Source organism: Micromys minutus (assembly GCF_963924665.1).
Source record: "Micromys minutus genome assembly, chromosome: 24".
NCBI lineage: Eukaryota > Metazoa > Chordata > Mammalia > Rodentia > Muridae > Micromys > Micromys minutus.
The window spans coordinates 39,450,374-39,476,783 of NC_137959.1; the positions used below are offsets into that span (position 1 = coordinate 39,450,374).

General features: G+C 49.5%; 1 protein-coding gene across 1 annotated transcript in view; it reads right to left on the reverse strand.

The window, feature by feature from the left end:
* Positions 1 to 26,039, reverse strand: part of LOC308436285 (polycystin-1-like protein 2) — a gene marked incomplete at both ends in the record, with an annotated part of 77,495 nt that extends 51,456 nt beyond the window's left edge. The window contains 13 exons of the mRNA XM_080937146.1: positions 887 to 1,028; positions 1,880 to 2,000; positions 5,621 to 5,828; positions 6,618 to 6,735; positions 8,689 to 8,738; positions 9,537 to 9,614; positions 10,977 to 11,381; positions 13,466 to 13,689; positions 16,868 to 17,015; positions 19,681 to 19,791; positions 24,210 to 24,395; positions 24,892 to 25,056; positions 25,745 to 26,039. Of these exons, the coding sequence (XP_080793272.1) occupies positions 887 to 1,028; positions 1,880 to 2,000; positions 5,621 to 5,828; positions 6,618 to 6,735; positions 8,689 to 8,738; positions 9,537 to 9,614; positions 10,977 to 11,381; positions 13,466 to 13,689; positions 16,868 to 17,015; positions 19,681 to 19,791; positions 24,210 to 24,395; positions 24,892 to 25,056; positions 25,745 to 26,039 (2,251 nt within the window). The remainder of the gene's footprint in view (positions 1 to 886; positions 1,029 to 1,879; positions 2,001 to 5,620; positions 5,829 to 6,617; positions 6,736 to 8,688; positions 8,739 to 9,536; positions 9,615 to 10,976; positions 11,382 to 13,465; positions 13,690 to 16,867; positions 17,016 to 19,680; positions 19,792 to 24,209; positions 24,396 to 24,891; positions 25,057 to 25,744) is intronic.
* Between the last annotated feature and the right edge of the window lie 371 nt (positions 26,040 to 26,410).

A 26,410-nucleotide genomic window follows, 5' to 3' on the forward strand; every position in this document is an offset into this window, starting at 1 on the left:
TGGGAGCAGGCAGATGCTACTCAGGAACTGTTTGTTTCCAGCCTCACGCCCTCAGCACCGTGAGCCCCTGCGTGTCCTGCCAATGTGCCACCACATCTGACACAGCCATGGAGTTCAAAAGAACACTGGTCACAAGAGCTGAGCAAAGGAAACTCTTTTTCCTTTTTATTTTTATTTTTCTATGTGCATTGGTGCTTTGCCTGCAAGTCTGTCTGTCTGTCTGTAAATAGAGCCACAGATCCTCTGGAGCTGGAGTTACATACAGTTGTGGGCAGCCATGTGGGAGCTGAGGCTTGAACCCAGGTCCTCCAGAAGAGCAGCCATCCCTCCATGCCCCACAAAGGAGAATCTTAATTGGTTACAACTAAAGTCTTGTCCTAACTCAGTTGAGAAGGTCTGAGATAGAGCAGGTGTGTCCGCCGCACAAGGGCCTACCTCAGTTTGTCTGAGTGTGGGCTCTCTGTGGACTGTGTTAGAAAATACAGAACCAACAGGCACACACACAGTGGTACCTACCTGTGGTCCTTGCACTTAGGTAATGTAGAGTCAAAGGAAGGGCTCTTAGAAAGCACAGCCTTTGTTCTGTGACTCCGAGCACTGAGTAATCCTGACTTCTGGCAGTACACACAGGTTGGCTTAGGGTGACCAGCTTGTACTATGGGCATCCTGTCAATCATCTTGCATGATGACAGTTCCAGGACAGGCATTTACAACACCCCAGATTCACACGTGGGGAAACTGAGGCAACATGAAGTCAAATCCTTTGCCCAAAGTCTTCCAAGCAGAAAACTCCATATCTGGCACCATGCTAGGCCAAAGTCCCTTATTTTAGTGTTTCCAAGTTTGTCTTGGTCTTATAACAAGAGATGGGGTGACAGCTTCTCACCTGTGACCCGGATGTGAATAACAGGTCCCCAGGTCTGCAGGAAGCTGCTGTTCAGCAGCAGCACGGAGGAGTTGCTGTGAAGGAGTGTCAATGATCGTGGCCAAAATCCTCTGAGTCTGCAGGCTGGGGGGAGGGGCTGAACCTGCAAGGGAAGAGGACTAAGGCCCTTAAAGTCTATTACATAGACCCCTGGACATCCTCAGTCCTGTGGCTTCTAATCCCCTGGGCCTGTCAAATTGTTTTCTGATGAGGGAATGGTATCATCGCTGCTACCCAAGAGGTCAGGAAAAAATCTTCAGCCTTGCCTCTTGCCTGAGGTCAGATTCCAAGAAAAGGAACCTGATGAGGGTTGTGTGCAGGTCTCTTATGCAGGGAGGAGTCTTAGGATGGGTGTGTGTGCAGATCACCTATGGAGGGAGGAGTCTGATGAGGGTTGTGTGCAGGTCTCTTATGCAGGGAGGAGTCTTAGGATGGGTGTGTGTGCAGATCACCTATGGAGGGAGGAGTCTGATGAGGGTTGTGTGCAGGTCTCTTATGCAGGGAGGAGTCTTAGGATGGGTGTGTGTGCAGATCACCTATGGAGGGAGGAGTCTAATGAGGGATGTGTGTAGGTATCTTATGCAGGGTGAACTTGCTGGGAAATCAGCCAGGCAAGTAAACAGGGCAGAGAAGGGGGTGAGAGCAAGCACTTTTAAGACGCATCTTTCTCAGGCTGGAGAGATGGCTCAGCAGTTAAGAGCACTGACTGCTCTTCCAGAGGTCCTGAGTTCAAATCCCAGCATCCACATGGTGGCACACAACCATCTGTAATGGAGATCCAATGCCCTCTTCTGGTGTGTCTGAAGACAGGGACAGTGTACTCACATACATTAAAGGGAGGAGGAGGAGGAGGAAGAGGAAGAGGAAGAGGAGGAGGAGGAGAAGGAGAAGAAGGAGAAAGAAGCATCCTTCACAGTGTGGCCCCATGGGACCTCGGTGGCTCTGACATCTCACCTTCTCTGGTGAGGCATCATCTAAATACCAGTTGAACATGGCCACGGGAGTTTCATCTCCCACAGTGACAGAGAGCAGAATGTCTTGGTCGGCTTTCACTGGCCGGCAGTTCCTCTGACACCTGGAAGGTACGGAGAATAAAGAGAGAAAGCTCCCTCAAACATCATGACCACTTGCCTGGTCTTTGCCCAGTTCTTAAGCCTGTGGAGAAGGTGGGACATGGCCTTTGTCCACATGAAAGATGGAATAAATGCACCAAAGCTCCAACCTAAGCCAGGACAGAGCCTTGGTCTGCAGACAGAAGAAGAGTCGAGACATGACCAGATCTCCGTGTCACTCCATTTGCAGTGATGTGGGGGTGGGGTAGGGGTGCAGGACAGGTCCCTGGTTTCCAATCCTAACCCTGTCACTAAGGAAGATTTGGCTTGTATGAACTGCTTAAAGTTATAAGAACTTGTTTCCTTTAGCTGTAAAGGAGGTGGAGAAAGCCAGTGCTGGTGGCTTCATAGCACACATGTGGTTCTCAGAGTAGCTCTGAGAGTGACATGTCAGAGCCCCAAGGGCACTTGGGAGCACACCAGGCTCAGAGGACATGCATGATTGGTCCTGGGTGGCGCACTTAGTGGGTGGATGGAACATGAACCATGAGTCAGAGTCCAAACCCTGGTCCTTCTCTTGTGCTTTTGGTGTGTGTGTATGTGTGAGTATGCGTGTGCATGCATGTGTGTATGGATGTACACAGGTCTGTGTGCATGTGTGGATGTGTATATGCACAGGTGTCTGTGTACATGTGTACATGTGTTTGTATAGACATGTGTGCATGCATGCATTGTGTATGTGTGTACACAGGTATGTGCATGTATGTATACACATGGGTCTGCATGTGTGTGTATGTGAGTGTGTCCACAGGTGTCTTGTACTTGCATATGTGTATGCGTGCATGTGTGTATGGTATATGTGTATATGTGTGCATGTGTATGCATGTGGGGGGTCTCTCTGTGTGTGTGTGTGTGTGTGTGTGAAGTCAAAGGTTGATACCTCCCCCCTCCCTGGAGCCCCTGACAGGTCACTTCAACATCAGCTACACATTTAATGTCTCCCCAAGTCCTCTCAGTCTTAACTCCATGAATCTGTCAAACTTCCTAATTCTCTTACTAGTGTCTTCCCTAGTGCAAGTATGCTGGTGGGTTTCTACAGACCTTCCAGGCTGTTCTCCAGCCCTCCCTGCAGAGACAAGGTCTCAGCTCCCACCAGTGGGAAGCATTGGTGGGGGCCCAGGAGGTTTGAGGGGGAGATGGTGGGCTGGGGAGAGCACAAGGTTGTTCATTTATTTCTTACCAAAGGGCTGGCTCGGCAGAATCAGCACCCCCTAGTCAAGGCCATAGCTTCTGTCCCTCTCCACAGAGGGGATTCTAGCCATCCTCTGTCTTACCTCTGCAGACCAGAGGCACTTCCACACTGTCATTTGGGTTAGTCCTGTTCACTCACATGTGAAAGAGGAAGCCTATTCATCCGTGATAAGTTTCTGACTACCGTGAGCCATCTGCTTCCAGCTGGCTCACAGGCCCAGTGACCTCAAGCTTCTACCTTGACTCCTGTAAGATGCTACACCGAGTCTGTGAGAGCAAACTGTTTTGAATCAAGCTGGGAACATGTCCCCTCCTGCTCTGGAACCTTGGGTAGCTCCTGGGTGGTAGACTTTGCAAGGTCCTGCCTCTCCCTTTCTCCTCCTCCTCCCCAAGCCCTTCCTCTGAGTCTCTGTTAAACTCCATATCTTACAGATGGAGTCTTTCCTGTTCCCTGGATGAAGAAATTGTCATGGGCTTCTGCTGTCCCTTTGTGCCATTTGTTTTGGATCCCTGCTGGGGACAGCATACCATGACAGGGACTGCCAGCAGTGGCCGGGGATGGAGACAGCTCCTTGTGAAAAAAGATGGTGTCTGGGACCCTGAGAAGCAGGAGACACATCTCTCCAGGGGACTCGTCATCTGAAATAAGAGACTGCCTGAAGTAGGCTGGGATGGAGACATCTAAATAGCCCAAGGCAGCTCTTTGTAAAAAACAGTTGTTCCCATTTCTCCTAACCTTAGCCCTGGACAATGTCTGTACAGATTTCATTTGTCAGTGACTACTTTTCAGTTGGCCTTGGTGTGTATAATTAGTCTACTATATCTGACTTTCCTATTCCGTTCTCCTGCTCTGGTGGATTCTGTGAAACTAGATGTTTCTTGATGTAATGATTCTTAAACAATTGGAAACTGAGGCACAGGGGCCCAGCACAGCACAGTCCTAATGGCCCAGGTGTGTGCTGTGTGCTCTCATCTTGGAAACGATGTAATAATTGTACTATGGTAGTTCCAGATTAATGCTCGACTTGCAGAGAAAGTTTGAAGTAGTTATTAGAAAATGAATTAGAGCCGACATTGGGACCCCAAGAAAGGAAAACGTTATTAAAGTTATGAAATAAGTTTTGCACATTTGAGATTATAGAATGCATGGAATTAATTATATACTAGTAAAACTAAGTCAAAATACTGGGATTCTTAGGAGAGTCATTGTGTGCAATGTGCAGGAACAGAAAGCTGGAGGAACTGCTGAGTTAGGGGTTAACTTGACTCTGGCCACGGCCTGGCAGCTTTACCCATGTCATTTATCATTAGAGCTTCACAGGAAAATGCAAGTAGCTGACCTTGGAGCTCTGAGCTCTGAAATATAAATAAGTTCAAAGTTAAAGCTTAAATCATGATGTTTGCAATTATTACTATTTTGGCCTCAGGCCTGGGAATAGGGGAAGCTTGAAACTGTGAGGAACAATTGTAATTCTTAATTCTTTGTGGGATGTGGTTATTCTTTTGAATTTGATTTGGCAATGATTATACAGTGTCCTTTTATTCTACCTGCTTTTGGAGTGTCAATAAAAGACTGGGGCAGGAGAAAGGTGAGTGAGGGAGTGAGAGAGAGAGAGAGAGAGAGAGAGAGAGAGAGAGAGAGAGAGAGGGAGGGAGGGAGGAAGAGAGGGAGGGAGAGGAGAGTGCATGTGGTGTGTGCAAGCTATGTGTGAGGTGTGTATGAAGAGTGTAAGAGTGTGTGAGAATAAAAGGGGGAACGAACAGAGATGTGTATGAGTGTGGGCATTCGAGAAAAGAAAAGCACAAAGAAAAACAGAGTGTGCAAAAGCATGCAGAGTGTGTACAGCCTCAAGCTGTGGGCAAGTGAGAGAGAAAGAGAACACACACACACACACACACACACACACACACATACACACACACGGGGGCGGGGGGAATAACTTTAAGCCTTAGAAAATTGCCTGTCAGGGGCTGGAGAGATGGCTCAGAGGTTAAGAGCACTGTCTGCTCTTCCAGAGGTCTTGAGTTCAATTCCCAGCAACCACATGGTGGCTCACAGCCATCTGTAATGAAGTCTGGTGACCTCTTCTGGCCTGCAGGCATACATGAAGGTGGAATGCTGTATACGTAATAAATAAATATTTAAAAAAACAAAAAAAAAGGAAGAAAAATTACCTGTCAGCTCATACCCAAAAAGTAGTCTGCGTTTATTTAGCATACACCTTCCAGATATCCCTGTTTCCAGTTGAGAACTCCGATCCTGTGTCCAGGCTAGACCCCGGCAGACCCCAGGATGCCACCCCTATGGGAGCATGGGTGAGACTGGTTGACCCACCCTTAAAGTCCACCTCCCGGTGATGCCAGCTGACGACGTGGCACCCACATGCCTCACCTGATCTGAGGCTCAAGATCAAGGGGAGCAGACACGTAGAGGCACTGTTCTGTTTCTTTCTCCAGTTCTTGGCCCCTTAGGATAGCCAAATGCAGGGTGACGGCGGAGTTGGGAGGTGGCAGACAGAAGGTGGGGAGCACCAGCAACCTCTGGTCTGTGTAGAGCAGTTGCCTCTCCACACAGGCATTCCACTGAGCCCAGCAATGTCCTGAGAGAGATGGGAAGGCGCTTGGGCACAGCATCCCTAAGCCCAACACACCGTGGATGTTCTAGTTTAGCAAATCTTCTGCCAATGGATTTGTTTCATTGAGACAGGGTCTGGCTGCACAACCCAAGCTAAGTCTCAAACTCACGGACTTCCTGCTTCTGCCTCCTGACTGACAGGGTTGCAGGAGTAAGCCCCCCCCCCACCCTCCAGGTGTCCCATTTTATTTTGGTGTGTGTGTGTGTGTGTGTGTGTGTGTGTGTGTGTGGTGTGGTGTGTGTGTGGTGTGTGAGTGTGTGTGTATGTGTGTGTGGTGTGGTGTGGTGTGTGTGTGGTGTGATGTGGTGTGTGTGTGGTGTGTGTGGTGTGTGAGTGTGTGTGTATGTGTGTGTGGTGTGGTGTGTATATGTGGTGTGTGTGGTGTGGTGTGTGTGTGTGTGATGTGTGTGGTGTGTGTGATGTTGTTAGTTAGAAACGATTGACCCTCTCAGAGAAGGCCTTTCTTGGTCACTGATCTCATCTGGATTTGTCAGTGGGTGACATGAATGAACAAAGCAACCTGGCTTTTAGGTTTTGTTACTGTTTGTTAAATCTCCCCAGGCCCCTGTCACACACATTCACAGGCACCATCTCTCCTTGGTTTGCTGTTGCCTCCATGCCTATCTCTGAGGTTTACACTCTGCCACACACGGGCAGACAGTGTCAGGCATGGGCTGTATCCAAAGAGAGAACAGACGAGTCTGACGGTGCTCTCATCAATGAAACGGTGGGCAGCAGAGTCACACTACCTACCACAGGACCAGTGGAAGTCCAGGCCCGGGTCATCATCCGGCCAGCCCAGTGTGACTTCTGTGAAAGGGTCCACGTACAGTTCAGGCCCAGCGAACACCTTTGCGTCCCCTTTGCGGCTCTGCAGAGGAAGGAGTCCCCCAGTGAAAGAACACTTCATCAGTCAGCTTCGCTGTACAGTGCTGCCGCCAACCTTACCACCAACCTACCCCACCACCCCGGAGTAGCACCCACAGGGAGAGACTAAGAGCAGAGAAGGTTCTGGATGGTCATCTGCTCGCAGGTTTCCCTGTGGAGGCGGGGAGTGCCTTCCTAAGACTCACTGCGTACATAGCTTTATCTTCAGTGTAGGTTTAGGACTCACTGTGAGGTCACCTACATGGATAGAGGCCGTTCTGGACCAGGGCCTGTGCTGCTGATGGGGGACATGGTAACAGAGACCCAACTGCTGCCCTTAAGGGACATTAACAGACACTTAACACTCAGAGTGCCACGCATGCTTCCTTAGAGGGGATCCAGTTAGAGGAAGCAGGAGAATTTAGAAGGCAGAGGCAATCAGTCAGGAATATAGGCCTTGAGGGATTTGGGGAGAAGTGGCTCAGTTATTAAGGTCTTTGTTTTGCAAGCACAATGATATGAAGTCACCCCCTCCACGAACCTACCAAGGGTGGTGGCTGGTAACCCCAGCCTTGGAAAGAAAAATTAGATGAATGGATCTCTGAGCTCACCGGTAAGCCAGACTAGACTTTGTGCTGAGCTCCAGGATAATGAGAAGTACTGCCTAGAAAACAAGGCCAAGGTAGATAGATGGCTCTCGAGGAACAGAGGTTGTTCTCTGATCCCCACATACTCACACACGTGTAAGGCTTAGGGCCCAGCCAAGTCTCAGAGCGGGTCAAGAGCCTGTGTCCTCCAGCCATGTTCTGAGTCTCTGCCTATCTGTCCCTGGGATGATTTGCTAGCATCTGACACCCACAGAGACATGGAAGAGACAGGGAAGCTTCCCTGTGGGACCACCCAGAAGTATCAGAAGGAGTGACAGACGGTGCCAGCTGGGCAGCCATGGAGAGCGTGGGTCAGCTCTAGAAGAGGTATCAGCGGGCCAGGGTCGAATTCTGGAAGGAATAGCTGATGGGACAAACAACTTAGCCATGGGTCCTGTCGCTCGAGCCTTGACCCAGAATCACACAAGGCTACAGCGGAAGTCACCCTCTGATGGCCTGTGTGTGTCATGTGTACGTGGAGGTCAGGGGACACCCCAGGTGTCAGTCCTTGCTTTCTACAGCTCTTACACGACACGGCTCTTATTCTCCACTGTATATGCCTGGCTAAGTGGCCTTTGTGCTCCCGGGAGTTCTTACGTCTCCACTTCCTATCGGGGCATCGGGCTTGATTACAGACAGGTGCTTGTTATCACACTCAGCTTACACCTCAGAGCAAGAGCTTTACCCACTGAGCCATCCTCTCCATCCTCCTGTCCCCTCTGAGCACACCTGTGAGTGCACATGCGCTATCAGTTTGCCTGGTTCCTAGCAGACACACAACTCTCAGTCCCCATCTTTCACCCGTTTCTCTCTGAGCTCTGGGAAGGCAGAGAGCACGTCTGCCTTTTGGCATCACGCCTCAGCCCCTGATGTCAATTCTTGAGCACCGCAGGTGCACAGTAGATCTTTGTTATCAGCAAACTGAAGACCCTGGCGTCAACACCAAAGAACCTGAGCTTATTTCCCCAAATCGGTGCTAACAGCTATGAATTTCCCTCTGAGCACTGCTTCATTATAATTTTAATTAGAAATATCTTTTAATTTCGCCTATCATTAACTGTTTTTGCCTATTATTTTTTTTTAACAGAAGTGTGCTATTTACTTCCTAAGGCCTACCTACACAACCCTCAACCCTGGGTCTTTTTGCTTTAACAACCTAGCCCTGTAGTGGTTAGAAAACATGTTTGGGGGCTTTTTTTTTTCCAAATGGAAGAAAGCTTAGGGACCCTGTCAGTTCCTCAACTCAAAACACAAAGCAGAGTGCTTGGATATTGTTTCCTTGTGAAGTTAGATGTTTTAAAGATGCTCACGTTCTTTGCCTCAGCATTTATTCCAGACAGCTCTTGGAGACTGGAAGGCGCTGTGAACATAATGAGAACAAGAATCAAGCTTTGGTGGAAAACATAAAACATAAAGTCAGAGCCATGCAAGGATCACGGCACATACTCAAGGTCCCAGCTATGGGCAGGGAGTGGTTGGGGCAGCAGGAGGAGATGAGCCTAGAGCTTGTGGCAAGTCTAGACAACAGGATAAGACCCTTCTCAAACAAATGTGAAAAAAAAAAAAAACAAGGTGGTCATGTTGAAGATGCCCCAAGATGTCTACCATTCAGGTGATAGAGACACAGGTGACAAGGTTCTGGGAGACAGATGTGCAGCTGCCTCACCTGAGTCTTGCCTGAGTGCTGGGATCTGACCTCAGGCTCTCACACCTGCACAAGCAAGCTCTTAACCCGAAGTCACCCCCCAGCCCTCATCTTCTGTATTTCGTTACTGTTTTTGTGGCACGAGGGTATGGTCCGGGGTTTCTGTATGCTAAGGAAGAACTGAGCCACACCCTCAGGCCATCACGGGAGCTGGTGAAGAACACTTCAGCCCGCCTCCTACACTCTGATGGTTTCTAGATTATAATGCCTAAAGTAATGGGAACATATTGTCTGAGCACCGTGCTACACAGTTCAGGGAGTCACGGCGCAAGAACATCTTTGCACATTCAGAACTTTAACGACACTTTTCTGTGACCATGTCTTTAGAGCATCCAGAAAGAAGAGTCTGCAACTGTGGACCGGGCTCTGTGTTCACAGCCCTATTTGAAGGGCTCCTTGTGAGACGCCAGGCGAGTTCAGTGTCCTAGTCTCCTGAGAGTACAAACACCTTACCTGTGACTGTGACGTTCCCGATGTCCAAGCTCAGGTCTGAGAAAGCATTCTGCACATGCACGGTGACCAGGAAGGTGCCTGCAAGGCAAGTGGGGGAGGAGTCACTGACGTTATCACAAATTCCACAACATAACGGAGACAGCGCTCCCTAGGTGTCCCTGTCTGGCAGCCTTGACTGCAGCCCTGGAATCTCTCAGCCTCTACGCACTTAGGAGTCCTACTATGTGCCAGGCCTGAGGCAAGACTCCAGGAGCACGCAGGTGAAGGTACTCGACAAGGAGACATAGGAGGCTTGGGGTGGGGTATGGTGTGTGAGTCGAAAGTGGAACAGGGCTACCCTTCAAAGGATGAGAAGGTTCTTCGAGGCTGGAGAACTCCGTAGGCGGGTTCTTTACTCATGCCCTATGGGATCAGCCTGTGATGGCGGATGGGGGTGGGGAGTAGAGAGGGTAAGAATAGATAGATGGCTGTTGTCTGCTTCTGGGAAATACAGCAAACCAAGTGTGGATAAGAACTATCTATGAACCAGACATAAGCCTTCAGGGGAGGGATGGTGAAGGGAGCAGGGCCAGGCCGGGAAAGGAAGATGCTGTGTCCGTGCAGCCAGATGAAGGGGAGGTACAGCCCTCATCATCCTGCGGGTTGTAGTCTGAGGGGCCCAGCAGATGGTCTCCGGAGCTCTCAGAGACTACTACGAGAGGCAGTTTCAAACTTGTCCACCAAGGATGGAGTCCTGACCCTTTGTGTCCTCCCTCTTACTGGAGAGGCCCAGACCATCTCGCCTCAAGGAGAAAAGAAGTCTGTTAAACTAAAAATGAGCGAAAGGCCACTGGATTGGTCCAGATTTTACCAGCTAAAAAGGGGATAGAGTCCAATGAATAGCTTCAATGGGAACAGCAAGTGAGTCCAACTTTAGGACATGGGGACATGGTTTCCACAGAGTTCAACTCAAGAACGTGGCAACTGAGCTACTATAAATAAATGAAATAAATAAATCTCATAATGTTTTAAGTAAGTTTACATGTTTACGTGGGACCACATTCCTATCTATCCTGGGACCCACATGGCTCACGGGGCACAGATATGTCTGCCAGTTGTCAGGGGGATTAAAGCCCCAGTGTGGTGTGTATCTTTTTCATTTTTCCATCCTTTGGCTTCTTCCTGTTCCAAGCCAGACTCTTGGAGAAGAGGATGGTGGAAAAAAGCGTCAGGACTGTGCTGGAGGAGGAGGCTGTGGGTCTTGGGCTGCGTTTAGCAAAGTCTCCGTGGCTCTCTTGTGGAATCTTTGTTCTCTCAGCAGACCTTTGGCAGAAGGCCTGAGACCCTCATACCTGCCTAGTGTAACCTCTTTCCTGGCACATCTCTGAGCCCCAGGGGAACCAAATCAGAAATATAAAAAGGTGTGTGGGGGTTGCCAGGGGGCGCTGCCAACCCCAGTACCTTCAGCAGGAACCACCACGTGGTAGTTCCCGGACGACTGCCCAACGCTCTCCTCCTTCTGGGAGAAGTTTACATTGAGTCCCGCCATCTCGAAGGTCAGCTCCTCCAGGGTACCATGAGCCACTGAGACATTTACCAACAAGTGCCCCCCAAGCTCCACGTGGTCAGAAGCCCAGGAGGCCTGCAGCCCCGACAGCAGCTCCACAAAGTGGACGGTGAAGTTTCCAGAGGGGGTGGAGGTGGTACTATTGCTGACAGCTTGGATCTTCAGATGGTGCCTCCCAGGGCCCAGCAGCTCCTGGATTTCTCTGTCCAGGGTCAGATTGTAAAGCTGTGAGCCCCTCTGGGTGATGAACTCAGCCAGAGTTCTATTACCCGAAAGCACTCTGTAAGTCGTTCCGGTTCCTATCGGGAGTAAGGGAAATTCAGAAAGGCTGTTACCAACTGTGTAGGAAGCATTCTAAGATAGTTCAGGCTGAGTTCTGGTGTCAAATTCTGCAGTAGACATAGATATGGGTCCAAAGAAATAAGTGAGGATGGACCCGCCTCCCTAAATGCTAACGGTAAGTATATTTTGAGTTTTGGCTTACATAAGTGATTATTCATTTTATTTATTTCATTTTATTTATTACTTTCTGAATCCTCTCTGATAAGTTTTTATATTGCTTGGTTGCTTGGTTTTGAGACAGGGTCTAATGTAGCCCAGGCTGTCCTTGACCTCACTATGTAGTAGAGGCTGGCCTCTCAGGAGTTAGGATTACAGGGACGTACCACTGTGCTCAGTTTGGAGATCAAACCCAGGGTTTCTTGAATGGCAAGTACTCTTCTAACTGAGCCCCAGCTGCAGCCCCAATGTTATTTATTTAAGCCCTTGAACCCAGAAATTGATAGCAAATATTTAGACCATCCCATTGATAGGGACCCCTCCCCCACCTTCGTCGGGAAACTGAAAAAGAGGCATCTGGGGGCAGGGCACAAAAACTTTGAAGGAGGATGAACTTCAAGCATTGTTTTCAGCCAAAATAGGCGAAGGTGTTTCCTTCAACAGCCACCGCTGACCTCCTAGGACAGGTAAATCTCTATGAAACTCAACTTGTTCCCTACAAATGGGGCCTCCCCATCCTTGCAGGCTGCAGATGTCTGTCCTAACTGGATGCCAAATATGGTAGTAGTTTGAAAGTGTGATGTATGCAGCTAGATGGTATTCCTTCTAGTAGAAGCCACCGTCAAAGAAATTTCTCATTTGGGTGCTAATGAAAAGGAGAAGAAAGGAAGGAAGAGGAGGAGAAGGAAGAGGACATACTGTTGGTAGTGATGAGAGTCCTGATGATGGTGACAATTGGTGATGCTGATCATTTGCTGAAGATGGCAATACCATAAAGCCCTACAGGAGCAGGACCTTTCACTTTCATTTGAATTCCCACCTCCCCCCACACCTGGCAGAACTGACACTTATTGTATTTGTAGGAAGACTAAATAAACCAATGAAAGATTGTTTTACTTTACCCCGGGCGGGCGCACATCCAGGAAGGAATATCATGAGTGTCAGAGCCCATCCCAATCCCATAAAGAAGATCAGAGTGAAGGGTGTCATACTGGGTTAGATCCTTCCTCATTTGATGACCATCACCATCACCACCACCACCATCATCCTCATCATCCTTACGCCATCATCCTCAACATCCCCCACACCACCATCTCCATCATCCTAGCTCTGCACTGCATAATTTATGTCGACAGGGTTCCATTCAGAGCTCTAACCAGACTGCACTTTGTGGGGAGGCGTTGCTGTGGATGAGGCAGGGACAGCAGCGGTGCTACTTAAAATATCGATGGCAACTGATCCAAACACCATAATGGATGCGCTAAGGAGTTATGGATCCCGTGGGCACAATTAGAGTGATCTCTGTAAGAAATTAGAATGGAAGCTGTAACCAATCAGCGCGGAAGCCTTGGCTAATCAAGGCAGATGTTGTAACCAATCAGAACGGCCTCTGGTTTAATTAGAAGACACTGTGTCCAATCAGAGTGTACCCTCGCCAGAACTCTGGACATGCTTGTATGGTGCGTGTACTGCTGACTGCTTGGCCTCATGGCCACAGGATGACGCCACGCTCGTGGTCAACATTGGCTGTGTGACAAGGGCAGCTCCTCTCAGCCACACCCCTTTCTATTGAAATTCCCCTGGAGGGAAGTGGTATAGAGGGCCAGAGTTTCAGATAGGATTGTGGACATGCCTTGGGAGGGTGGGGGTTCTCTCTGGCTCACTAACCTTCTGGCTTAGGGTAGATTAACATGGAGTTTATCCTGAGTGGGCCATTACAGGCCAAGTACTTACCCCCTGAAGATGCCACGGGTGTTAAATAAATGAACACAAAGTAGCTATGTTAAATAAATGAACACAAAGTAGCTGTCAGATTAGCCGGATAGGACTTGGAAGAGGCAAATCCTCCCATGTGCCCTCCACCTACTCCATCTTGCAGACTCACCTCCATCAAGATGCACCTGAATCCACAGGGGTTCCCCAAAGACAGCCTGACAGAGAAGTCCAGATCCAGACAGGCCAGCGCACCCAGTGACACGGGGTGTCTCCATCTTCTCTCGAAGTACCACTTGCTTCTGAGCGGTCACGTGCCACTCGCTGGTCGTACACTCAGCAAACACTGTGAACTCCCCAGGAGAGCTGAACTGGTGGGTCACGTTGCTGGACACACTGTGGGGGGAGCGGTGGGTTAAAGGAACACAGTTTCAACAATCACACATGCATCCTCAACTCCCGCTCTCTCCAAAGGCAAGATGGCGTGGGGGGCGGGGGAAGGGCGGCATATAGCATGTAGTACAGTCGGGTGAGGGTTTGCCTAGCCTGGATGCGGCTCAGAGTTTGATCTCCAGTCCTCCATTAACTGGGTGTGATGACGCAGTGATCCCAGCACCCCACAGAAGATTAGAAGTTCGAGGCCATCCTCTGCTACATAGTGATTTTTGAGGCTAGTCTGGACTGTCTCAAAAACAACAACAAGAAAGTTTGACAGAGGAGGAAAAAAAAAAGATGTCACATAGCACACCCTGTGTCAGGGGAGGTCACACTGTGGCACCTCAGCATCGGATCAGGAATAGCATGGATCAGCCTTGAAAAATGTCAGCTGCCAGCCCTTTGAAAACAATTACTTGTGTACGTGTGTGTGTGTGTGTGTGTGTGTGTGTGTGTGTGTGTGTGTGTGTAGTCCAGTGACCTTCAGGGGTCCTCCTGTCTCCCGAGTTCTGGGGTTACAATGAATCCCACCATGCCTGACTTTTTTATGTAGGTACTGGGGATCAAACTCACCGGCAAGCTTGGCTTCCATTTTACTATGTCCAATGTGGCCTAGAGTCTTCTCATTCCCGGCCTGTACCCTCATCTCCTGTCCCTGCCCCTCCTCCTATCTACTGACTCTCTACTTCCTTTGTCCCACTCCAAGGCCACCAATCAATGTGTGGCTCTCCTCCAGGAGAGTTTGCCTTCTCCTGTTCATCTGTGGCTGATCCTTGTGTTCTTGGCATAAGCCTGACCGGTTTTTTTCAGGTCACCACCCCTTTATGCTCCCAATCGCTTTTTCTTGCTTCTCAGGGATTCATGTGACTTTGGTGCTTACTAATTCGGGGCCACCCTTGGCTACAGGTTGACAGTGCAGATGGTGTCTGTCTAGTTCTCCGTCAATATCCCTTAGTATCTGAAATGGGATGGTTCTGAGGTTCCTGACAGGCAAGAGAACCCATGGATGTTCAAGCCCTTTGTCCAAAACATTTGTCCTTAACTCATATGCCTCCTGTTCCCATCAATATCTGGTCCTAGGTACCCACTTTCCTCTCCTAGGAACAGTCTCCTCAGACAGGCAAGCATTTTTTTCCTGGGCAGGATACGTTTGAGTTTTCCAGAATTTCTCATTTACCCTCATACCCATGAACACAAGGGTAAATGAGTGTTTTGCAGGGCACGACCTGCTTCTTTAGGTCCAAGCCAGTCCCTCCCCTAGACCAGAGGCTCTCAACCTGTGGGTTGCGACCCCTTTGGAGTCAACCTTTTCACGGGGTTGCCTAAGACCATCAGAAAATACAAATATTTACATTACTCTTCATGACAGTGGCAAAATGGCAGTTATGAAGTAGCAGTGAAAATAATTTTATGGTTGGAGTCATCACAGCATGTGGAACTGTGTAGAGGGTCAGAGCATCAGGAAGGTCTCTGCTTCTGCAACCAAATCCAAAAGACTGTAGCTTTAGACTTCTTCCCAACCACTGCCTTTGTGCTCTCCAGTGGCCTGTGTGTACCTAGTCCCTCCACAAGGTTTGTATTGCCTTATAATTAACATTTTCCCAACAAGATTGTCACCCCAATACAGCCCAGGTGTCAAGGCAACTCCTGGTGGGAACAGAAAAACAGTCAATTTCCGGTCCTGCCAGTAGGGGGCACATGTTACCCAGTTCCGGGCTTGGACAAGGTTGGCCTTATATAAAATGTCCTGTAAGACCCATAGTACAATCTCAGATATGCAGAGGCTTTTCCAGGATAGAGGAAGAAAGCAGCCCAACGTATGTATGAACAAGGACATCAAACACAAGGCAAAAGGGAAGCTTCCAAAGGAGAACATTCTGGTTCATCAGTCTGGTTCTCTACAAGGTTTTGTAGGTACCCATGGTAGGAATGGCGTCCAATTTAAAAGTTTCTATCTCTTAGACTAGCAAGTTGCTAAGTGCAACTAGAAGTCTATAGCTTAGTGGTAGAGCACTATCTTAGTGTGCATGAGACCCTAGGTTCAAACCCCCAGCATTGCAAAACAGTCAAACAAGTAAGAGGCCTGGGGGGTGTGGCGGCTCATACCTATAGCCCAGCATTCTTTAGGAGGCTCATGAGGCAAGAGGGGAAGAAGTTCAAGGCCAGCCTGGGATATGTATTAAGTACGGAATTAGATTCTATCTAGAAGGGAGTGGGGGAGAGAATAGGGGAGAGACAGACAGACAGACAGACAGAGGGGGTGCTCAGTGACTAAGCTTGCTGTCAGGCCTGATTGAGTTCCATTCTCAGAATCCACATGGTGGAAGGAGATGTCTGCTTCCTTAAAGTTATCCTCTGACCTCTACATGGGCACGTGACCCTATAATAAATAAATGTTTTGGAAAGAAGGATTTAAATAGAAAGGAAGAAAGGAAGGATGGAAAGAGGGAAGGACGGAAGGAAGGGAGGGAGGGAGGCAATCAGGGAAAACGAGGAGCTAAGCACAGTGACATTTGCACACTATGGCTTCTGTGCTGCAGGTCAGGTGTTAATAATGCTGCTGGCAAAACCAAGAGCGTTGACAAGGGACCATCCCGGGGTGAATGGAAATGACAGAAGTGGTTGGGTAATTTCAGGGTTCAGTTGAAACAGAGGAAACTGGATCACTCGGGTGTGGTGAGGGTGGAGGGGTGTGGTGTCATCTGTTTCTCCTAAAAGAGACAACATGCTGGTGGTGTTTGTTTAGAGCTGCTGCCCAAAATAGGTGTCAGGGAGAAAGGGTTGCTTTGTGTTGGGGTGCTGCACACACACACACACACACACACACACACACACACACACACACACACGTACTGTACTCTTAATTCTAGAAACCGCACGGAATCCAGCCCAGGCCAGCCTGTGTAATGGTGAACAGCACGTACCCTCAGCTGATGTCTAGTTAGCCATGGAACATGTGAGAAAGGGAGGCCATCCTTGTCACCACCCACAGGGTCAGCCCAGCCAGGAAATCCAGGCAGCTGTCCCGAGAGCCATGAGAAATGAAAAGCACAGTTCCGGCCACCAGGTTTGGGGTAGCTTGTTACACAGCGAAAGCTGACGGATACAACCTGCCTTAAGGGTCAGAGGTCACTCTTACCTGGGAGGGTAGTAGGGGTCAAAGATATGGCCATCTCCCATGCTGAGTACACAGGACAGGTTTCCAGTGTAGGGAGAAAGGAGCCACATCAGGGAGATGGTGACATCGTCAAAGATGAAGCTCTCGTTGGGCACCACCAGCCGCAGGCCTGCAGATCCAAGAAGCATCATGATGTGTAAATTTGTGATCCAACGATGTTTGTTTCTGCTATAAACTCACTACCGATGCGGCCATCGCCTTTATACAAGGCATTTAAAGCTTATGATAGTTTTACCATTTTTATTATATTCTAGTTTAGTTTGAGACAGTCTCTTTATATATCACCTCCTGACCTGGAACTCACTGTGTAAACCAGGCTAGCTTCAAACTCACAGAGAGCCACCCGCCTCTGCCTCCTGATTTACTTTTGAGAGATCTATTTGCTTGGTTACTTATTGTGTGTGGCACATACCTGAACATGTATGCATGTGTATGTGACAGTTATCTCAGATGATACAACACAAGATGTAGTTTCAGATGACCTTGGACTTCTGAACCTCCTGCCTCTGCCTCAGGAATTCTGAGATTGTAAGCATGCCTGGATATATGGGGTGCTGGAGGTCAAGCGTGGGACCTCTCACATACAAAGTGGATATTCAGCCACGTACCTGGCAGGACCCTAAAAGCCTGCACACCCCTCAAGACCCCTGTTCTGATGACTAGTGGCAGTCATTGTCACCACAGTCCTGCATTGCGTCATAGAGAGGGTTACAGGCACACAAGCACACCTGAACACACATGTTCTTCTATTTGCACAGATGGTGCAGGCCATGTTTGCTACCCACGACCTGGAACTTTTTAACCTAAGGCATCACAGAGCTTTGGTCTATGTGACAGTCCTAGAGCTGTGCCTACAGCTTCATAATACACCTTAACTTATTTAACTGGGACACCGAATATTCAAGTCTATTTTATGATGGCTAATACTACTAACACAAAAAAACAATGCTCCCCCCCCCCCAGCTTTCTTTAAGAATGGCTAAAGTTGGCAGATGAGTAAGCTACTTCATATTAAAGTTGGTAAGCCATGAACTTCAAAAGCTGGGGTGTGGTGGGGTGAGACAAGCAGATCTAGCAGGGGCTCTACCTAGCCCTGTGCAAACTTGTGCACTGCTGCCTTCCTGTGCCTGAATGCTAAGTTGGAAGTGAAAAACTCTCTGGATGGAGGCAGAAGAGCATCAGACTCTCAACCTTAGCTGGGAGGGTGTGCTCAGGGTGCAGCTGGGACCAGTAAGGGATGTTCAGTGTACAGCTGGGAGACCAGTAAGGGGTGCTCAGGGTGCAGCTGGGACCTCTGGCCCCCTCTTCATGAACCAGAGGACAGCTCTATCAGAACACCCTGGTTCACAGGGACAGAATAAAATGTGGTTGCCACACCCTCCCCTGCCCTAAGCCACACACTCCAGTGACACACTTCAGCTGACAGAACTCAAAAGACACGCTTTGTCCACTAGCAAAACCACCAAAGTCGATGCCAAGGAATATGAACCTGCTCTTCCTAGACAATAAGAAAGGAAGAATCACCCTCGGTCTTCCCTCCCTCCCACCACCCCCAATGATTCATCTTTTCCTCTCAGGTCCTCATGGCTAATGCACTGGGCAGAAGTTGCTTTTCTGAGTCATTTGTCACAGGATAGCACAGTGTGTTGTCTCACCCTTAAAGGAAGTTGGCGTACGCACTCTCTGTAGGAAAGTGAATTAATGCACATCTTCGGGAGGGTAATTTAGTGCTGTCTGATGGCACTTAAAATGCACTTAGCTAACTACTAGCAATTTCTTTCTCTGAAAATAATCCCAGGGCCATGTCAAGATAGGCGAGCACTGTGGTGGTAGCCACACAGCACTCAGTCTGAGTGGCATCCGCCACAGGATGGGGGAAGTCTCAGGGGGCCTCATCCTTCACTAGGGAGCCATGGGCAGTGGAGGGATGCTGGAGGAGGGGGGGGTCACTGTCTCCAGTGTGGCGCGGCCACTTCTGAGGTACTCATGCTTCAGTGGACAGTACCACAGCCATGCTCACACCCAAGACCCTGGTTAAACTCTGGGTCACAGAACCAAGCCACTCCTCCCTCTAAGATGTAAGGAAATGACTTAGAGATGTGTCCGGGATATATCATAAATGAAAAAGAAAGGACAGGCTATAGATTAATATGGTTCATATGATTACGTTTTAGTTCAAAATGCGTATATATTCACTCACAGCCATGGCTGCCAACATTTCTAAAAAGTGAAGAGAAAATGGCCTCTCAATATTGCTAGCATTTCCGTAGGGGGAATGGAGGTTGTCACGTTGAAGGGAAGGACTCTCCCTTCTTTATCACGACATTTTTACAAGTGGTGATAATGTGGGTTATTTCGTGACTTTTAGGGTTTTAATTTTAGAGCTGGAGAGAGGGTTCAGTAGTTAGGTGTGCCTGTCGCCCTTGCAGAGGATCTAGGTTCAGTTCCCAGCTCCTTCATGGAGGCTCACAGCATCTGGAACTCCAGTTCTAGGGGCTTTATCACCCTCTGCAGGTACCACATGCATATTGCACCCATATATACAAGAAGGCAAAGCATTCATGCATATAAAATAAACACACACATGCACACACACACACTCATGCACACATGCACACGTGCATGCAAATGGCTCCAAGACAGCAGGCCAGGAGGCAGGATGTCTGGCCACAGGGAAGCTGTTGTAGGGAAAATGTCACCTGGGGAGGAGAATTTCAGGTTGACATACCAGAGAAATCAGAAAAAGTCCCATGCCCACTCAGTTGGAGACTCACCTTCCAGACACCGGAACTGCACCCACAGGTAGCTGCCCCTGGTGGGGCATGGGTCTCCAAAGTAGGTCCCATCTGCCGCAACCTGGCATGCCTGCAGCCCCTGACACTGGCCTGGGAGACATCCGCATTGCACAGAGAGAGGATCGGCGTGGGAGAGAAGAGGACACACACTCAGCAGAGCCTCACAGATGTTACTTTAACCACTCAGGCGCTCAGCACCCGCCCGTCAAATGCCTGCCGACCCTCACAGGCTCTGAGCTAGGACGGCAGGAAGACCGCCCATGCTTGCTCTAAGCTGTGACGTAGTTTAAATGCCTATGTAGTTGTTTAGCCAGCAAGACACATTGCCTACCCATCCCCAGTCCCCAGACACCATCCTGGGCAGGGATTCCACCTTTCTTCTCTGTTATACTGCTACCAACCCCAGCTTGTAGAAACAGAAACAGAGGCCGATGTTTCCATAAGTCAAGGACACCAAGGGACACCAGGAAACCGCTACGAGAGGCTGGGAAGTGGCCTTGCTGATACCTTGATCTTAGGCTCTGACCTCTATAACCATTAGACAATAGCTATCTGTTATTTGGCATTCCCAGTTAGAGATCCCCGTTCTGATAAGCCTGGAACCTTGCTCTCCTTTTTTTCCTTCCTTCATCTCTCTTTCAGCCTTGGACAGAGTGGTCCAAGCCAGAAACATCACACCATCCTGAACTCTCACCAGTGAGCAATCCCACCAGGCTCGTTTCTCTGCCTGAAATCTTCCCAGTTCTCAAGTGTGCCACCCACATCTCCCACCGATGTTTCAGATGCCAGGCTTCATGTTTGTATTCTAGGACACACAGGCACTCCCAGCAGCTTGGGTGCCTTAAAAACCAAATTCCAGATTCACCCCCACTCCCACCCCCTGCCTAGCAACCTCTATCTCTTCACAGCAGGAGAAAGCCTGCTGGATGGACTTCCTGTCTATCCTGTGCTCTAGAATCACACCACGCACTCTGGAGTTTCCTATACCACCAAACACCCTCTTCCTGTAGGACTTTACACACTCCTTCCCTGCCCCTGCCCAAAACCCCCATCTGCACCTTTCCTGGTGGTCTCTTACTTCCCATCTTCTCTGGGGAGTCAATCAGTCAGTGGACCCCTTCCCCGCTCTCATGTCCCCTCACCCGACTCTGTTCCACAACACAAACAATCTCATTTCCCAGACACCCAAGCACGTGTGGAGGACACATGTTCATCTCCAGCTGCTCAAACAGTGGCTCGGAACAGCACAGGCTCTTGTCCTTCCGTTCTAAAGGTCAGAAATCTGGGTGGGCTGGACTGACTGCTTTCCCTTCTTGGGATTCTGGGAAAGGCAGCAGCCAACACCACTTCTGAGGCAGAGTCCAGTCCTCAGATGCTTCAAGTTTCTCTTCATCCTCGAACGTAGCCTCTCCAAGCCCCTTCAGTGAACACACTGGGAACCTCGCTGGCTTCTCCTCCCCAGCTCTCTTCTGTTTCCCTGAGGAGGAAGTCCCCTGCCTAGAGGGCTTGTGGCCTTTCATGGTTCTCAACTAGACAATCCTAGAGATTGAGTTGGGGATGGGGGATTTCTATCCCCAAGCCAGGTGATTGGTGACCTTAAGTAAACCTGAGAAGTCCCTGTGCCTTGTGATGGCTTTTTGAGCCTTGGCTCATCACTCCTACAGTTCTAGGGAATTAGGATACGGCAAAGGGTGTTTGACTTCTCAGATCTTCCAAGACTTTAAAAAACAGCTCCCTGGACTGAACGCCCTGTTTAATAACCTGACATGATTGGTGATTGACATATTATCTCCCCCGCTCCCATTCCTTCCCCTCTGGTCCTTCCCCTTCCTCCCCCCCATCTCTTCCTTTTCCCCTTTCTTTTTTTCTACACTTTTAAAAACAACAACAACAACAAAACCAAGGCCTCACTAGGTAGCTGAAACAGGATAGTCTTGAACTCAGAGATTTCTACCTGCTTCTGCCATCTAACTGCTGAGATTAAAGGGCCATAGCAGACTGATCTCTGGTTTTGGAGTCTCGTTCTGCCATTCAGGCTGACCTTAATCTTTGGCCCCAAATAATCCTCTTGTCTCCACTTCCTGAGCTGCTGGGACTGTTGTTATAGGCCACAGCATCCAACTCAAAACATTAATTCTTTCCATTGTGGCTTTTAGGGGTGTGAGGGGTTCTTCGAATTAAACCTAAGATTCCCCGCCCCCATGCCAGGCAGGCTGTCTGTAGTGAGCTAAACCCCCAGCTCTCTGCTTCATACCCTAGCACAACCAGGTCTACTTGGTGACCGCCACCTGTGGGCATCCACAGCACTAGATGACAGTTTCCAGAGGCCTGGGAGTATTTTAGATGTTCTGCGCACACAGCTGGTAGATCTAAAACGCATTTTAATGAGTAAATGCACCGTGCCTTTTGCTCCTCCCACGGCAACATTTATCTGTCTCCTCACTGGACTCTGAGCTCTTCAAAAAGCAGACTCTTGATTCATCCTATCTCTACAGAGCCCAGGGTAGTGCACAGTTGGTCCTCAATAAATGTTTATTGGCCACTTGGTGGTTGAGTGATCGGGTACTCCAATACAATCAGATGTTGGGGCCCTGCCAGGTTCTCTCACCCTTTCCTAGTGGGGTCCGGGTTTCCCTTCCGATGTGCTCTCTGGGATATGCTGACCCTGTTTCCGAACCTTACAGCTAACTGTTGAGGAAGCAGACAGCCCTGCCTCCAGCGTGCTGGGGTGAGGAAGCCTCTTCCCTCAGCTTGTCCAGCTGAGGCCCTTCCATCTTGGAGGGCCTTCCATCTTGGAGGGCCTTCCATCTTGGAGGGTCCAGCGCCAGAGTCTGGAACTCAGAAGGTAGATGTTGAGAACTACAAGCTGACTTCAGTATTTTCTACTCCCAGCCAGCTCCGGGGGAGCAAGGACACTGTGGCCAACATGTGGGACAAAGAGGAATAGGCAGAGAAGAGTTCCAAGGGACAAGAGATATGCTCTCCCCAGCAGGAGGAGAGTACTCAGTACCCCACACTCCTCACAGGGTCTTTGTTTACAGACAGATCCTCTGAGAAGAAATGCGAACAATGAGGTTGAACCCGAGGCCCCCTAGGGCTCCTGGGTGGGGCGTGCAACCCTGTGTCCTCATTAGCTGAGGAGCTGAAACCATCTACTTTTCCAGGTCCCTGGTGTCAGAACAGTGGTCACTGCAACAAACAAGGACAGACCGATTCCCTAGTGTCCTGGATCCAGGAAGGTTCTGGAGTCTTCACAGGAGACCCCAGGAAGTCCCGGTAGTCCCTGAAACTGAGTCCTTTGATGGAGCAAGAACTGGTCAGAGGAGATTTTTATCTGATTTAAAGGGAGGTTGGGGGAGCCAAAGGGAAACCACCACATAAGTAGGGGATAGCATCAGAACTGTCTAAGGGCTGGGGAGAAGACACTGTCAATAAAACACCTGCCTGGGACCCAAGTTCAACCCCCCGGACCCAGATAAAAAAGCAGGGTGAACCCAGGTAGAAAAGCGGGGTACAGTGGTACAAATGTATAATCCTAGCACTGGGGAAGTGGAGACAGGCAGACGCCTGAGGTTCATTGGCTAGCTTGTCTAGTCTAACCTAGTCTAAGTGAGTTCCACTCCAGTGAGACCCCACCCTCCCCCACCGTAAGGTGGATAAACCCTGAGAGATGACACCTAAGGTTGTCTTCTGGCTTACACGCATGGGAGGGTGAGGAAAGAAGCATTTCGTAAGAGGCAAAATAAATAAACTAGAACAGCATAAGCCGAGAGGTACCCCACAGCTCAAAAACAACCTGAAGCTGCCACAGAAGACAGCACCATTTACATAACCAAGATCACAGAGGGTTTAGGCATGTGCAGGAAGAAGGCAGAACTGAGGACCAGATGTGCTGTTTGACAGTGTTTCCAGCAGTAAAGGCACAGGGTGGGAGCCATAGTCAGTTCTTGATGAATACATCTGAAGTTAATGCTACAATGTTCCATGATATTGAGAACTAACAAAGGTGGATAGAGGCTGTCTGGGAGTTTATCACACTATTTCTTACTCTTGGCTGGCTTGTTTGAGATGGCCAGTGTAGCATAGGCTGTTCTATAACTTGCTAGGTAGCTGAGGGTGGCCTTGAACTCCTGATCTCTTTCCTCCTTACCCTAAGTCAGAGGATCACAGACATAAGCCACCCAATCCAGCTCTCTTTGCTCTTGCCTGTAGATTTGAACTGTCTTGTCATTTTAAAAAATGGGTTAACTAAGTTGATGATCTCTGCAGTCATGAGGGGGAGGAGATTAGAAGCCTTCCTGCCTCAGGAGTGGGATTTGATGACCGTGGCTGCTTCAATGTCCTATTCAAGAGCTTGGTGATGTGGACAGAGACTGGTTGGGTCCCCACATGGAGGGAACCCAGGTCATATCTGAAGAGCATCAGAATTTTCCAGAACCCTCTAATGTGAATAGAAAACCAGCAACTGCTCTCTGATCCAGCCAGAGCTGTGGGGCCCTGGGTCCTACCTGCCACCTCATCCTTGACGCTGACCCAGCCACATTCTCCCTCCAGGTCTGAGGGAGGCCAGACCCCCCGAGTGCACAAATAGGGGGTCTGCCGCCCGTAGAAAGCTTCCTGGACTAGGATGACCTCTCCTGAGTCACAGTGCATGGTGGTGTTGTGGCCTTCACAAGCCAGGCTGCGGCCGATCCCTGCAACAAAGGGAAGGTGACAACTTAGGAACATACACTGATCTGGAGAAAGTGCTGGCTAGGACTGTGAGACACAAGGATGGAGTGGGCTCAGCTGGAGAGGAGGAGAGAGACCCAGAGAGATACAGAGCATCATACAGGTGGAGGCTTGGGAGTGGGAGGCACCCAGAGACGGAAAGGGAGAAAGTCCCAAACAAGCAAGGTAGTGTCAGAAGTCTACAGGGAAGGTGCCTGAACAGGAAGATGAGGGACCCAGAGAGAAAGATGGGGAAGAGAGGGGAAAGGAAGGGACCCACCAAGAGACATGGAGATACAGAGTTAGGGATAAAGAAAGACCCCAAGAAACCTACAGAGATGGAGCAGATCAATATAAAGAGAGATGGTTAGAGAGGTGAGGAACGGGGTGGGTGTAGGGGGGAGGATGAGAAGGGGAATGGGAAGCTGATAGGCAGGGAGAGAGGGTGGGGCAGGGAGGGAACCCCACAGACCAGCTTACCAAACTCGCAGATGAAGGCAAAGGTCTGTGCACAATCCTCTAGGGCAGCCCACTGAGACAAAGGACCACTCCCAATGTAGCCACAGGTCCCTGGGGCAGGTGTGGCCTGCCCTTCCTGCCAGTTGCTGTAATTCACATTTGAGGTGTCCAGCCAGGTTCCAGAGCCTGAATGGAAGCAAGTGCAGCAGGGCTTGGCAGGAGTCCTCCCTTACACGCTCTTATGCGTAGCGCTTGCCGGAGCTCAACTCCTCCTGTGTCTTAGGTACTCAATCAACTGCTCCCTTCTCACACCAGAGAATGGATACGTCCTCACCATTAGTTTCAAATGCTCAGACATAACTGGACGCCATCTTGGAGAACCCATAAAAGACGGTTCTTTAGTTACCTAGCTAGGAGTAACAAAATGTAGAGCCAAGAGTATTCCATGATGCTCACGGGTAGATGACTCAGGGCATCTACTCAGCCGTGTCTGGGCATGGGTTGAGCTCATACTGAAGTGCCTTGCATTGCTCTAGAAGTTTCTAGAGTCTGAGAACGTGGTTGGAACTGTTCAGGTGGTAGACTCGGCAGCTTCCTAGGGGAGCTTTGCCCTCAGAACATACGTACAGAGGCGGTACACCACAGTGAGCGTGGACTGCAGAGCCAGAGTAATTTGAGCATGTTTTTAGACCACCCCCTCTGCCAGTTACTATACATGAATTATTTTACCTGGTCCACCAAGCAACTAAAGAGGAGTGTCTTTTTGCTATGAAAATCAGGACATGTTGATTTGCCCCATGGGGTTCTGGGTAAGAAGTAGCAACAGGCATTTTTATCACACGCTTCTCATCAGACCCAGCTATGCAGCACCTACCTCCCGAGGTGCCATTGCGTGCTGAGCCTCCCGTGAGTCCGATCCACCATTCTCTGTCTTGGGTAATGTGTCTCTGCAGGAACCGCTGGGTGTCTTCATCAGGAATGAAGACCAGATGGCCTCCGCGCCCTTCGCACCAGCCCTGGGCACCGTGGAAGGTGTATTCCAGCGGCACAAACTCATAGCAGTTGTCTCTGAAGAACACCTGGCTTCTTGAGCAGAGGTTGCTTCCTTCTGACTTAGCCACAGTGGCCCTAGTGCTCAGTGTGAGTCCCAGGAGCACCAAGCCTGCCATGCTCACCCTGTGACCACTGCTGGGGCTGCAGGATGGAGATTGGTCCTTCATATGCTACCATCCCCACAGCCACCCGCCATCCATCTTCCTTTTCTTCTTCGCACCAAATAACAACTCTTTTGTTTCTGGGACAAAATATGCGGGGTGAATGCGTCTGTGTTTTGGCTTCATCCAACTCTTTGTTCAGTACCTGTCAGAAAAGCAATTCATGTTCAGATTTCTTCAAGGGAAAGATAGAGTTGCTATGATACCTGTTTGATAGATTCTTTACTATTCTTTTCCTCTTTTGGGGGGGCCGTTACCTGAGTGCCCAGCATTTCCAGAAAAGCAGGCAGCATGTGGGAGGTTTGTTATATAACCAGCATTGTGAA